General features: G+C 45.6%; 1 protein-coding gene across 3 annotated transcripts in view; it reads left to right on the top strand.

Moving 5' to 3' along the window:
- Positions 1 to 13524, top strand: part of LOC116939849 (receptor-type tyrosine-protein phosphatase O-like) — a 77817-nt gene that overhangs the window by 28442 nt on the left and 35851 nt on the right. For all 3 annotated transcript variants that reach the window (XM_076065255.1, XM_032948756.2, XM_032948757.2), the window contains exons 9-14: positions 1434 to 1627; positions 3921 to 4035; positions 5546 to 5700; positions 8496 to 8616; positions 11763 to 11896; positions 12823 to 12955. In XM_076065255.1, coding sequence (XP_075921370.1) covers positions 1434 to 1627; positions 3921 to 4035; positions 5546 to 5700; positions 8496 to 8616; positions 11763 to 11896; positions 12823 to 12955 — 852 coding nt within the window. The remainder of the gene's footprint in view (positions 1 to 1433; positions 1628 to 3920; positions 4036 to 5545; positions 5701 to 8495; positions 8617 to 11762; positions 11897 to 12822; positions 12956 to 13524) is intronic.

Here is a 13524-nt window from a genome sequence, read left to right as displayed (position 1 = left end):
TTTTTGACAATTTTTATATTTATTTTAGACTATTAGTAATGGCCTTGGTTACGTCCTTTCTTGGTATAGGTAATAGAGTTATGCAAGCAATTACAAAAAAAACATTACTAATCCTACTGGCTCTTGCGTGTCCCTGGATAAAAGTCTTTATGCAGACACAGCACACAGTGATGAGCGTAGCCCTTGGCTTCAGATGAGACCCCTGTACCACTACCCCAGAGTATCGTGTAATCTATATTCGTGTAATATAATATTTGAAAGAGCATGCATTTCCAAGAGCAATGCTGTTAACGCTATTGCATTTCACATACCTCACTTGCCATTTGCGTTCGACATCTGTCCTTGTTTGTTTTACATATTGGTGCTGTAGTCACCGAAAATATATATTTGCTTAACGATAACGTTTCTCTAGCTGAGTATTGTACCGAGCTGTGACCAATCTTGAGATGATCTGTCCAAGCCGATTTGCACTGCAAGAAATAACGTTTCAATATTTTCAGTTCCCATGTGAAAGATGCGATGTTTCTTATTTGTTTTTCTTTTATCATGTTGGTGACCCAGGCCACTCTCGTAAACGAGACTCCTGGTCACTAGAGTTCTCACCCAGTCACACAAAATAAACGTTTACCTTGAATAATGCTGGTAGTCCCCAGGAAGCCTGCAGCTCGGCTATCAATGGGAATCGCTGGCAGCGGCTTTTTGGCTCGCCATCAAACAAAGACGGCCACTGGCATTGCGTGCTTTCAGATGCACTGCCGCGGCCGTCTGGAACGCTCTTCCTTCCGATCTTAGGAAGCCGCTGGAGATATGCGCTTTTAAATCACCTACAGGGTGTCCCATACGTCTGAAAAACACAGCTCCGTGTTATTGGCTCGCGATCTGGATGCAGTCTGTTAAATTCAACAGCGACCTCCCTCTGACTCCGATTTCCTACGAGGAGATTTGTCTGGACTCGTTCTTCCTTTACTCAGAGACATCTTGTGCATGCAGAAACAAAAAAAATATGAATTCGTTATTTTTCCATATGATTCCATACTTATGGGCCACCCTGTATTATTATGAACGCATTTCTCTCGAACATTGACACAGTTGGCTACGTACAGTGAAAAATAAGTTCATCAATCATACATACACGGTTCACCTGAGCAAGTAGAAGTATACAGCAGAGATATCACATGCGCATTACAATTGCTGTCAGGATTTTTTTTGTTATGACTATAATGTTGGGCTTCACTTTCAAGTTGATTGTGGCCATGCTTTCTGAACTTTTGTCAGAAAGTATGTGTTTCGTGTGAGCAACGACAAACTAACTGGCCGGACACTTCGATGCTTCTCCTTCAGAGCCGTGCCCGCTTTTAACGCTCAACGTTGAGTCTGCTGTTAGAATGCTTGAATTGTACATTTCAGGCAGTTAAAAAAATATATTTTCAAAGTGCCAACAGGAGTAAAGGAACTGGAGGCGGAAGGCTTGGACCCCTTCACTGTGAAGCTGTCATGGAAGATCCCTCAGGTGGTGTTCTTCACCAGATACGTCGTCCAGCTGTTTTACTTTGACCTGCACCAACAAGAGTCCATCATGAGGCAAATAGACATCGCGGAAAACACCACCAAGGGGCAAACCACACTGGTGAGCTATCGGTGGCGGTCGTAAGGATTGTTTGTTTTTATTTGCTAAGATAAAAATTCACCTTGTGATGACGTGTTGTAAATTACACTATATAAGTTTAATTGTTTGACTATATTCGTGTTTTAAACGATCCCTTTAACCTTTCATGAAAGTATAACATTAAATGTATATCAAAAGTGCATTCCTAAGTATTGTTTTAATCACATTTAAATCATTGAATGCTAACGTGTTAATTTAAATTGTTCATGTTTTAACTTTTGAGACAGAAATAATAGGAAAATGATGGCTAGTGACACAAAAGAGAGAGAGAGAGGTGTTGGAAGATCTAGTGACAGAGAGGAATGTGAAGATGCCAAGTCGCATTCGTGTGGACACGAGGGCACAGAGATAACCAGGGGGAGTCGGGGGCTCACAGAAAGAGGGATACGCACACACACACACACACAAAGAGACATACGACTGCCACATTGAATCACTAACATTCACAGATAATATCCATTAATTTATATTACAATACATTACATGGTCGCACTCATTGCACACAGAGTGCTTGCCACGAATGAGCCACAATACCTTGCTGATCTCGTCAATGAGCATAAACCATCACACGAACTCCGGTCATCCTCGCAGCGGCTTTTGGCTCGCCATCGAACAAAGACGGTCACTGCATCGCGCGCTTTCAGATGCGCTTCTGCGGACGTCTGGAACACTCTTCTTTCCGACATTAGGAAGCCATTGAAGCTATGCACTTTCAAATCAAAATTGAAAACTAATTTATCTAGAACTGTTTTTTTGTGTTTAGTTTGCTGTCCTTCACCCGCACCTCCGACTGGCACGGTTGGCTACGTACGGCGCGAAAGAAGTTCAACATACAAAAAAATTAACAGGGAGAAATGCAGGGAAGCAAAAGCAAAGACAGACAGGAACAGATACAGGGATACATCTTCACTTAAAGCTTTCATGACTACAGGAATTCATATTCTTTGGGTCTTTCGGTAAAGCTACGTAGATAGAAAAAAAAAATAATGATAACATTTCACGGCGTTTCGATCGCAACACAAGCAATCGCCATCAGGTGAAAAAATAGCGGGAGAGCTACTGAGGCAGGAAAAGAAAACTTCTAACGGGAGCGCTGCTGAGGCACGTAAACACTGACGTCACAGTGCTGCGGAGCATTATGGGTCACAGCGAGCTTAAACATAGCTCCGTTTTGGGTCTCCACAGATAAATTAAATTAGACTTTAGTCCATCGACATGTTGGCTTTGCAGACCCATGTTATCCAGCAGCATGTGTTACTAGATATCAATGGGAATCACTGGCGGATATAAATGGTAATCGGTGGGGAGCGGTAGTGAAGCGGTTAAGGCGATACACCATCCACCCAGTTGACCAGAGTTTATGAATATCTAAACCGGTTTTGTGCCTCCCCTAGGTCGACTCAGCCTTCAGCGAGTACCTGGTGCAGTGTGTAAGCACTCGCGTGCCTCCCCTAGGTCGACTCAGCCTTCAGCGAGTACCTGGTGCAGTGTGTAAGCACTCGTGTGCCTCCCCTAGGTCGACTCAGCCTTCAGCGAGTACCTGGTGCAGTGTGTAAGCACTCGTGTGCCTCCCCTAGGTCGACTCAGCCTTCAGCGAGTACCTGGTGCAGTGTGTAAGCACTCGCGTGCCTCCCCTAGGTCGACTCAGCCTTCAGCGAGTACCTGGTGCAGTGTGTAAGCACTCGTGTGCCTCCCCTAGGTCGACTCAGCCTTCAGCGAGTACCTGGTGCAGTGTGTAAGCACTCGTGTGCCTCCCCTAGGTCGACTCAGCCTTCAGCGAGTACCTGGTGCAGTGTGTAAGCACTCGTGTGCCTCCCCTAGGTCAACTCAGCCTTCAGCGAGTACCTGGTGCAGTGTGTAAGCACTCGTGTGCCGTGTTGGCACTTTTCCCCGACAGCCTGTTTAGGGCTATACGAGGGATGGGGGGCGACTTTTGACCTTTAGGAATCGCGCCAATGAAATGAGAATTATCTAACAGCTTATGAATTACATGTGGATTCTGCAAACATATAAATGGTAATTCCTGCATCTCCATTCAAGGCGAAATGGATTCTGTGACAGCCTCAGGATCATTCAATTGTATTGAAAAAAAATAGATTGCTGTGATCCACGCCGTGCCTTCTGTGACTGCGATGATAATTTTTGGCTTACGTGCATTGTGGAAAGTGATGCATTATCTCCAATACTTTGCATACACAGATAATGTCCAATTCTCTATTAACCTGCTTGTCCCCATCTCTGCTTGTGTTTCCAGGAGCTCGAAGATCTGATCCCTGCTTGGGAATATGTCATTAGAGTCATGATGCAGAGTGGAGAAAATTCCACGGCACGTGTTTGCTGTCCAGATTCATCTCTTATTCATGTCACGTGTGAGTAAACCACAGCAGCCAAACGCAGTCCATAAAATACACTGAGCTAAAAACTACTACAAACTATTGCTATTTTACCAGGTAAGGCCCACTGAGCTATATAGCTATTTTTTTAGAAGCGACCTGGCCACAAATGATAGCTCAACGAAGTGACTAATCACGTAGAAATTTATAGCAGCCAAATACTCGAAACGCATGTTGATTCTAAATGTGGAAGGAAAACCCAGAGGACCCTGAGAATAATCCATGCGACCAAGGGTAGAACATGCAAACTCCAAATATACAACAAGCTTCAGGGCCGGGATCGAACCCATAACATCCTGTATACCAGGCGAAGTAGTTAATATCTCGCCACCACGTCGGTGTCACGGTCTTTCCATGCTCATAAAGTAATTACGGTGGTGCTCATCTCCACAGGTATCCCAGGCAGTGGTGTGAACTCCTCACGGCGGATTCCCCACAGTGCGGCCCTCGTTTTATTGCTCATGATCGAACCATTATGAATGTACCGTATATATATTTTCAATTAAAAGTTTTACCCTGGATAATATCCCTCGATGAGGAATATCCCACGATTGCAAGGGTTTCTCAGGCTGTCGCAGTGATACGTACACGCAAATATTATACGGACATACATTTACAAATCTACGATTCTTCCGGGTCAGATCTTGGCAGCAAAAAACAGAATTGTGGCTTGGTTCGCGCACTTGGATGAGAGCCTCATCACATCGGTGCAGAGGGTGTCACAAATACAACCTTCTGGATGAAAGGCACTCGGCGGGTAATCCATGGTTTTCCTCCAGAGAAGAATGGTTCCAGCCGTATGAATAAGTAATGTTCACCTCCGAAGCTCAAGATTTACAATGGTAATGAGCAATGCTGAATGCTTATCTTGGCATGTAGGCTCTTGAGCTTTGATCTCTAGTTGTGCCCAAATAATGGCTGTGCATCTGAGCTGTACAACAGTACTGTCACGACCGTGGTGAAATTACACGCGGTAAAACCATAATGGGAAAACAAATACAAAACAAACACATGTATACAAATATATATTAAAAAAATAAGAAAGTATATATGATTTCATGAAAAAATAACATTTATATGTTCTTGATAAAATGATTGTCGTTATGAGTGTTGATAACTTAGAGATAATGAAATCAATTAGATGCTTCAACTTACATAATGTATTAATTAATTATTTCGGACAACCTATCGCAGAAAATGTTGGCGTTTCAAACTTGGAATGACATGTATGCTGCACATTATGAACTGTAACCCTTTGCGATAGTTGTATGTGTGTATGATGGCTAATTTCGCACCAACCATACTTAATCGGAGGTGTGGGGGGAGAGGGGGGGGGGACAAAAACTAAACACAAAAAGCAGTTTTCAATCTACATGATTTAAAAGTTCACAGCTCCCGGTGCTTTCCTAATAGTCGAGTGCCTCTCCCCCCTCCCACCACCACCACCGCCGCCGCCGCCGCGTGTCTCTTCGCGCCTCCCGCGCAGCGCCGCTGTCTCCCGAGATCGTGGAGGTGGCATACGAGGAGCGGCGAGTGCTGCGGGTGCGCTGGCGCTACCGCCACCCCGGCGTCTCCTCCGCGCACTCTCGCCTGCTGCGCTGGGAGCTCGTCGTGTCGGGACTCCGCGTCTACAAGAAGGACGTGAGCACATCTCGTATTCGGGACGCCCTTTTGTACGTTTGGTTTTTGTTGTTGCGTGCATCGCCGCTGTTGCCGATGTTGTTTTTCTTCGTTCACTGGCGGTACGCGAGCCTCCCTGTCACTCGTCTGTCGCTACTGCCATGGATGCTGTTCTTATTTATCCTGACTGTTTCATTTCATCCGTAATGTGTTAAACCGTTACTGTACGTTACAGATCACAACAATGCACTCAGCCACCCACCCACTCACCTCACTGCAGGTCACAACAATGCACTCAACTACCCACTCACCCACTCACCTCACTGCAGGTCACAACAATGCACTCAGCCACCCACCCACCCACTCACCACACTGCAGGTCACAACAATGCACTCAGCCACCCACCCACCCACTCACCACACTGCAGGTCACAACAATGCACTCAGCTACCCACTCACCCACTCACCTCACTGCAGGTCACAACAATGCACTCAGCCACCCACCCACTCACCACACTGCAGGTCACAACAATGCACTCAGCTACCCACCCACCCACTCACCACACTGCAGGTCACAACAATGCACTCAGCTACCCACCCATTCACCAACAGCTCACCCCACTGCAGGTCACCACGCTTACCTTTGGAATTCCTCCTCACATAAGTGTTTTAAATGACATATTCTGTTGGCTGTATAAACAATACAATACGTCATAATACATAATACGCACAAATATCCTTACTTATTTACGATTGGACATTGTATTCTTGGAAATATGTTATGGTGCTTAATCATATATAGATGTATTTTTAAGGAAATACAATAGAAGACCTATAGAAGCAAACCCCTTGCGAGCAAGCCAGGTGTGCTGATATAAGCCAAGTTCCCCTTGGATTATATCAGAACCGTGTAGTGTCCAGCTCAGAGACACTTGGAGACGGCGTGGAGGCAACATGTTTATTACAACTTCCCCTAATACACACGAAAGGGTAGAGCTGCCCTAGGGAGGTATCTCCTCCGGGCTAATCCTCCCTAGCTGCACAGGGTAGCTAGCCACGACCGGACCCTGCCTTGGGTCCGGGGTCTCGTCTATCGGCAGGTCTTCTCCCGGCATGACGGCCTCCGTCTTCTCCTCGTCGGCAGCCCCCCTAACCTGTTCGGGGGTCCCAGGGAGCTCCGTACACCCCTTTCCACGCCTCCCTTCTCGGGCTTTTTAGAGGGGTCTCGTCCTCAGCCCCAGGGCCCCCTACCCTTCAGAGACTGCACACAGAGCGCAGCGCTCTCCATCGACGATCTCTGCCGGTCCTTGCTAGGCCCGGTACTGCGCTCCTCCTGCACCGCTGTTGGCGGCGTGAGCGGCTCGGCGTGTCTCGCCTCACACAGGCCGGCGTCCACCGATGCCACTACACATGCGCTGATATATCCAACCTCCACTGCAATAAGTCTCACCAATGATGTTGAAATCTATCAACCATATTTGACTTACTTTTAGTGTTTTCTCCAAATACAGTACTTTTGTAAAAGCTATGGTTTTTTCAAAACAGTTTATGCGTTTATTTACGTTGTCGTGGACACCACGGTGGCGATATGTTAACTCCCTCGCCTGATATACAGGAGACCGTGGGTTTGATCCCGACCCTAATGTCTGTATATTTGGAGTTTGCATGTTCTCCCCGTGGTTGCGTGGATTTTCTCCGGGTCCTCGGGTTTTTCCCTCCACATTTATAAACATGTGATTAGAGTATTTGGCTGATGTTAATTTACACATGATGAGCCACTTCGTTGAGTTATCACGGTTGGCTATGTAAGGTGTGAAATAAGTTCAACACACATACATTTGTGGCCAGGTTGCTTCTGAAAATGAGGTATATTGCTTCAGTGAGCATTACCCGGTTAAATAACAAAATGGTTTAGTTTAGTTTTTAGGATATATTTGTCCATTTTCAGGGAGTCTGAATTAACGAATGTTTTTCTTTTGTTGTAAACAATTGTTGGTCAAGAGCCAAGGGGACAGAAGGAATAGCAGAGGAAGGGCGAGACATCGTAGAATAAACAAACGGTTGACATAACGCGTTAGTACGCCCTCGCGATCGGAGAACGGAAGAGAACACTCCGTTTAACACGTCGGCTTTCGCGACCAATGTTATTCGATAATATAGGTTTTTGGGTTAGATCGCGTAAATATATAAATGTGTCGTTAAAACCTGCCACCACCCGACACAGCCAACTCATAAGGATTGTCACGTAAACAGAACGTGCCAATTCGTCACTAGTACAGCACACCGGTGTGTTGGAGTGCCAAGCCACAACATTTACAATCTGAGTATGACGTTTTTACGCGATCTGACCCACAAACCTATATTATGGATGATATTGGTCGTGAAAGCCTACGTGTTAAAATGTTATTCAAATTGTTCCTGAACAATTCCGGCACAATTCGCCCGATGAAGGTGGTTGTCGTTACCAGGGAAACGTCACATTCAAATTTCTAAATGTTGTGGGTTTACTCTCCAAAACACCGGTGTGCTGAAGTAGTCGCTAATTGGCATGTTTTGTTTGTGTGACAAATTGACTGTGTCGGGTGGTGGTGGGTTAATGACACATTTATACTCACGCGATCTAACCTAAAATAACGTTTTATTATGAGAGCACTCAGGCTCACTGCCCTATCATGGGCAGAGGGGAACAATCGGGTTCGGGGCATTGACGAATGTTTTGCGCTCTAAAAAATGTTTGAATGCTTGAGGTCCGTGAATAGTTGGAAGTGGTAGAAATGTTTTACAGCTGGGGAGCGCCGTGTCGTGGCCCGTGCGCAGGTGGAGAGGAAGGTCATGGAGGCCAGCGTCCTCGTCACGCCGGGGGACTTGTACAACATCTCGGTTGTGGCCTTTACCCAGCACAGGCACAACGTCTCTGCGCATCACGTCATCAGCACCAGTGAGTAGCGCTTGGCCTCAAATGCGTGGATGGGCCCCCGCGGGGGGGGGGGGGGAGTGAACACAAAGGTTCATCATAATGGACGGCCGTCATTCAATATGTCTCTTGCACAACTTTGCTAAAAAAAAAAAATCAATTATGAATCAATGGCATTTGTATTGCCGCTCATTGACAAGTATTTGAGTGCGGTTTATATTATTTTAAAACATGTAAACTCCTGTGTTGATGGATATTTTGTTGCAGTTAGTTAAAAATACAAATGGCAAATGTCACCTGAAGAAGCTTTACGAAGAAGTGTTCCGAATAGACCACGTGCTTCTCAGGGGCAGCTTGCAAATGAGGATGACGTTGGAAGTTTTTGTTGTCGTTGCTGCTGCTGTTGCTGATCAACGTAGCGATAATCTATCCAGGGGACCGACCTCCTCCACCTCCGTGTTTGCTTGTGAGCACCGCCCTCGCACACCCACGGCCCAGCACCCACATCTGCCAGGAGATTGTCATCACCGCAGATATACTCTTTCATTGTCCGACCTGGTTTTTGTTTTTACCATTGGACAATCCTAACGATCTGCGACGCTTGTCTGATTGTTAATAAGTTCCCGGATTTCGCACACACAATTTGGATCAGAAGCATGAACGTGTCTGCTCCCAAAGTGATTGGAACCACCCAGATTAATCTCTTGGCATCTCCATTCTGCCATCTGCACCCTCATTTAAAATTACTCTGTTATTAAAAATCACTACACGTTTAAGTGTGAATGTAATTTTACAACATAAGTGCTCGTATTAAGTGTGTTTGTTTGTTTATATTTTTTTAAATCTGTAATTGTGGAATGCTTTGGGGTTGTCTTTCGGCCGAGTGGGTTTTGAGAACGAGCTTCGTTGTCCTACGGGCTTTACACTGTGGGAAAAACACGACTGATTCTCCTGATTTTGAATTCACGTTATTAGTTCACATGTCGGTACGTGGTCTCATCTCATTGGCGAACGTGAAACAGCTGGACTGGGGCAGATTGCAATTACCAGCTCTGAGAGCCACTTTACTCGGACATTTGTTTTCAAATCAACATTTCATGTTACAAATTCCATGTCCTCAATAAATGACATTTTGGCTATTTCTGAAAATCGTACATTCTACGCTTTGCAGCGCACCAATGGCTGAAATTTGCACACAATAGCGAGATGAGGGAATATGATTTTGGATATGCTTTAAAACCATGTTGTTGTTGTTGCTATGATTAATGCAATGTTAACTCAGATATATCATACGATATAAGACCCACGATAATTACATTGTTTTTTCAAAATACTGCTAATTGTTTATTTCATTTAAATAAATAATGTTTATTTTCATGCCAAAATATTTGTTACCTTGCTAACACAGTAGTTAAAGTTGTAAATAAATAGCTATTATCTATTTTCGGAGTTATTAAAGGCATAGTGATAGATGATGTAATTGTTGTGTTTTCTTGTGTAAACCAACAGCATGTGTCATGGTTATAAGATTCATGGCAGGCTTATGATGAATGACCTGAAGCTGAAAGAAGTTTTGCTTACTATCATTATACTAGAAGCACAGCAAAGCACAAATCAATACAATAATATTTAGAATTACATTAACAGAGTAATGGGAAACAGATATTGCAATAATACAATGCCACATCATTATAATGGTATCAGAGCAACCCTAGTTAATAATCACTCGGCCTTAAGATTTGCATTGAACTGCCCATATAGGACTCACCACTGTGATCTCTACATTGGGTCAAACTTAACATCTCTTAATGTTCGATGGCTTGTACACCAGATCTTATTTATTCACGATGTACTTACAAAAAAATCCGCAGACTACCTGCTGGATCTCCGCTCTGTTTCAAAGAACAAATTTTACCTCAGGTCTTCACTCATCTACCAGCTTCACATTCCCTATTGCCGTACAAAAACCGGAGGAAGGGCCTTTGCTATTGATGCCCCCAGGGTCTGGAATGCTATTGCCAATAAACTTCAACTTGAATCACTATCTATGAGATCTTCAGTCAAAACTGCTCTAGAGGAGTTGTACACCCCTAGCTGCCACTGCTATTCAGTGGCCTAAAATAAAATAAAATGTTTCGCTCTGGATGACCGCTGCAAAGTATTATCTGTATTTTGATTTAGTGTGCTGATCTTAAAGGTGCATTCAAAAATGTGATACTCCGATTGATGCTCATGTTGTTTGTGGAGTGACTCATGCAGCCAGCTGTGGCTCTAGGGTATTACATGTTATTTATGTAGTTTATTGTAAAAAATTCGGTCACAGTTCCTATGATCACTGTTACATTGCATTTATGGCTTTATTTTGGTGATTTCTAAAAGTTTTTTGGTTTGGCCATGTTTTTGTTTATTGTATTACGGAGTTAGACTGATGGCCTTAATCTAAGTTTTCTTGTTGTTGTTGTTTGACTTGCATCCCACTGGGATTTTTGCACACAGCGTTGGTGTACGGTGCTATTTCAGAAATATTTTGATGTTTTTTCATGGATTTTCTGTTTGCACAGTCACATAGTCACTTTATGATGTTTTCTTGTTCATGTTTTTGTTTGTTGTGGTTGCACCTGATTCAAGAGCCGAATGGCTCACAGGGCTATACCAAATAAATGAAAACTATGAAACTATATCTGAATAAATAAGCAGATAATATGATACATTGCCCGCTTATTTATTTGGTTATTTATATTCTCCACAACTACGCGAATTATTATTCCGATGATTACATATTTATTCATTGTGCTTCGCTCAAAGGTATATTTTACAAAGCAGCAGTGTCAACACTTTATGGTTTAAACGTCGAAACACCAATAACTAAATATCACAACTTACCAAATGTTACGCTGCTGTCGAATTTATGAAGCCGCTTATGAAGGCAGCGTGTGCGCTGTGAGGAGAGTATAGAGTGTGGGAGTTGCTGCTGGGCTGGCTGGGTTGGCTGAACTCGCTGTGTTGGCTGGGCTGGCCGGGCTGGCCGAGTTTGCCGGGCTGACCGGACTAGCCGGGCTTGCCGAGCTGGCCGAGGTGGCCGTGTTGGCCGAGGTGGCCATGTTGGCTGGGTTGGCCGGGCTGGCTGTGTTGGCTGGGCTGTAGCGGCATTCCGTCTCCTCCCTCCGCAGGCCCAGATTCCCCCAGGGCGGTCAACATCCTGAACGTGACGCAGACTTCCGTGAGCCTTGCGTGGAGCTGCGAGGGGCTGGTAGACTACTACCTTGTGACCTACACCAGTCTGGATTCCGAGCAACACATCAAGGTGAGTGCTCAGTCCCACCTGCATGACACAGTGAACATTGTAGAGTCACGTGCCGACCGGGTTGGAGCAGGACGCCGCTGCCGTCGACGGTCCGGCGTCACGGACTCGTTCCAAGACGTTGCGATTTCATTGACTTTAACCGTGTTGGTCTTCTTGTTATCTTTTTCACATTGTTGGTTTGGTCCCTTTACCCTATGTCCCCTTGTTATTGGTTGCGCGTCTTGTCGGATTCTTATTCCTCCTGGAGCTCATTCCTCCGAACGCACACCACGAGTTCTCCCTTATTCGCTAGTCTTTTATTACAGGGGGGGGGGGTGATCTAATGAGAGAGCACCATCTCTTGGTTGTGAAAGGGCAACTCGGTACAAGCACCATTATGTAAAACCATCCAATCCTAAGAGGGAACAGTGTCTGGGCTAAAGTTGATGGGCGGAGTCGGGAGAGATGCTTCGGGAACCATCGAGAAGATTCCATGCGAGGGCATGGACAGAGGCGGAGCCTAGCTGCGCCTGGCGGAATATAAGCAGGGGCCGAGGAGGACTCGTGGTCGGTGTGGGGAGCCTTGGGTCCAACTACGTCGCTGGTCGTCGTCTCCTCTCTTCGCCGCCCGACCACGTGGCGGATCCCCAGCGGAGCTCGCCTCTCCCCTCCGGCATGCCGCCAGCCAGCGGCGAGGCCGAGAGAGGAGGGCGGACTCTGCCAGCGGATCGGAGATATGCGTTGTCTAAGGGCATTGTCATCCGGGAGAATATTCGGAGAGAGAAGGAGCGGGGAATGTGCTGTACTGCAGTTGGGAAATAAAGAACGAAAGCACCCTCTATACGAATCGTCTTGGAAGGCGTTTATTACACTTGTAAACTGGCATTTAAACAAAGGTACAATTGAAAGCCTGCATTGCGACAGAGACAAACCTGTCTGCTTGGCAGCTGGAACAGCTGAGCAAGGAGGAGCACATGACGATCAGCGGGCTCTCGGCAGACACGCGCTACAACATCAGCCTGGTCAGCATCAGCCATCAACTGTCCAGCCCTCCAAGCAGCCTGCTCATCACAACTCCGGGTTAGTGACCAACCCTCACATAATGAGCCAACCCCTCGCACCCTCACATGTATGTGGGGTTAGCGCTGACAGCACATCCAGAGAGAGGCCGGTAGCCCCACGCTGCGGCACGTTCATCTATGGTCACCGCGTAGCCCTGGAGGTCGAGAGGCCAAGCGTACTTAATGATGTTTTCTCTGTTCACCCAACACCTTGGTAGTACTTATTACCTTGGCAGTGTGGTCCTCAAGGAACATCCATCATCATGCGAATGCCGGTGGCTTTTGACTAGCCACCGAACAATCACTGCATTGTGCGCTATCAGGCACTCTTCTGCGGCCGTCTGGAACCCTCTTACGATATTAAGAATCCATTGGAGATATGCACATTTAAATCTAGATTGGAAACTCATTTCGCTAGAACTGCTTTTTTTGTTTAGTTAGTTGCACTTCCTCCGTTCATCCGATTAGCGTGGTTGGCTATGTACGGCGCGAAAGAAGTTCAACATACATACATCAAAAATCGAATAATGAACTTCTGTTGCATATCAAAGTCATCTAAAACATCGTATTTGTAAATTCAAGTCAAAG

Source organism: Petromyzon marinus, chromosome 7 (assembly GCF_048934315.1).
Source record: "Petromyzon marinus isolate PM22_M1 ecotype Great Lakes invasive population chromosome 7, UKy_Petmar_22M1.pri1.0, whole genome shotgun sequence".
Classification (NCBI taxonomy): domain Eukaryota; kingdom Metazoa; phylum Chordata; class Hyperoartia; order Petromyzontiformes; family Petromyzontidae; genus Petromyzon; species Petromyzon marinus.
Note: the sequence above shows the minus strand (reverse complement) of the source record. Positions and strands in the feature narration are given on the sequence as shown.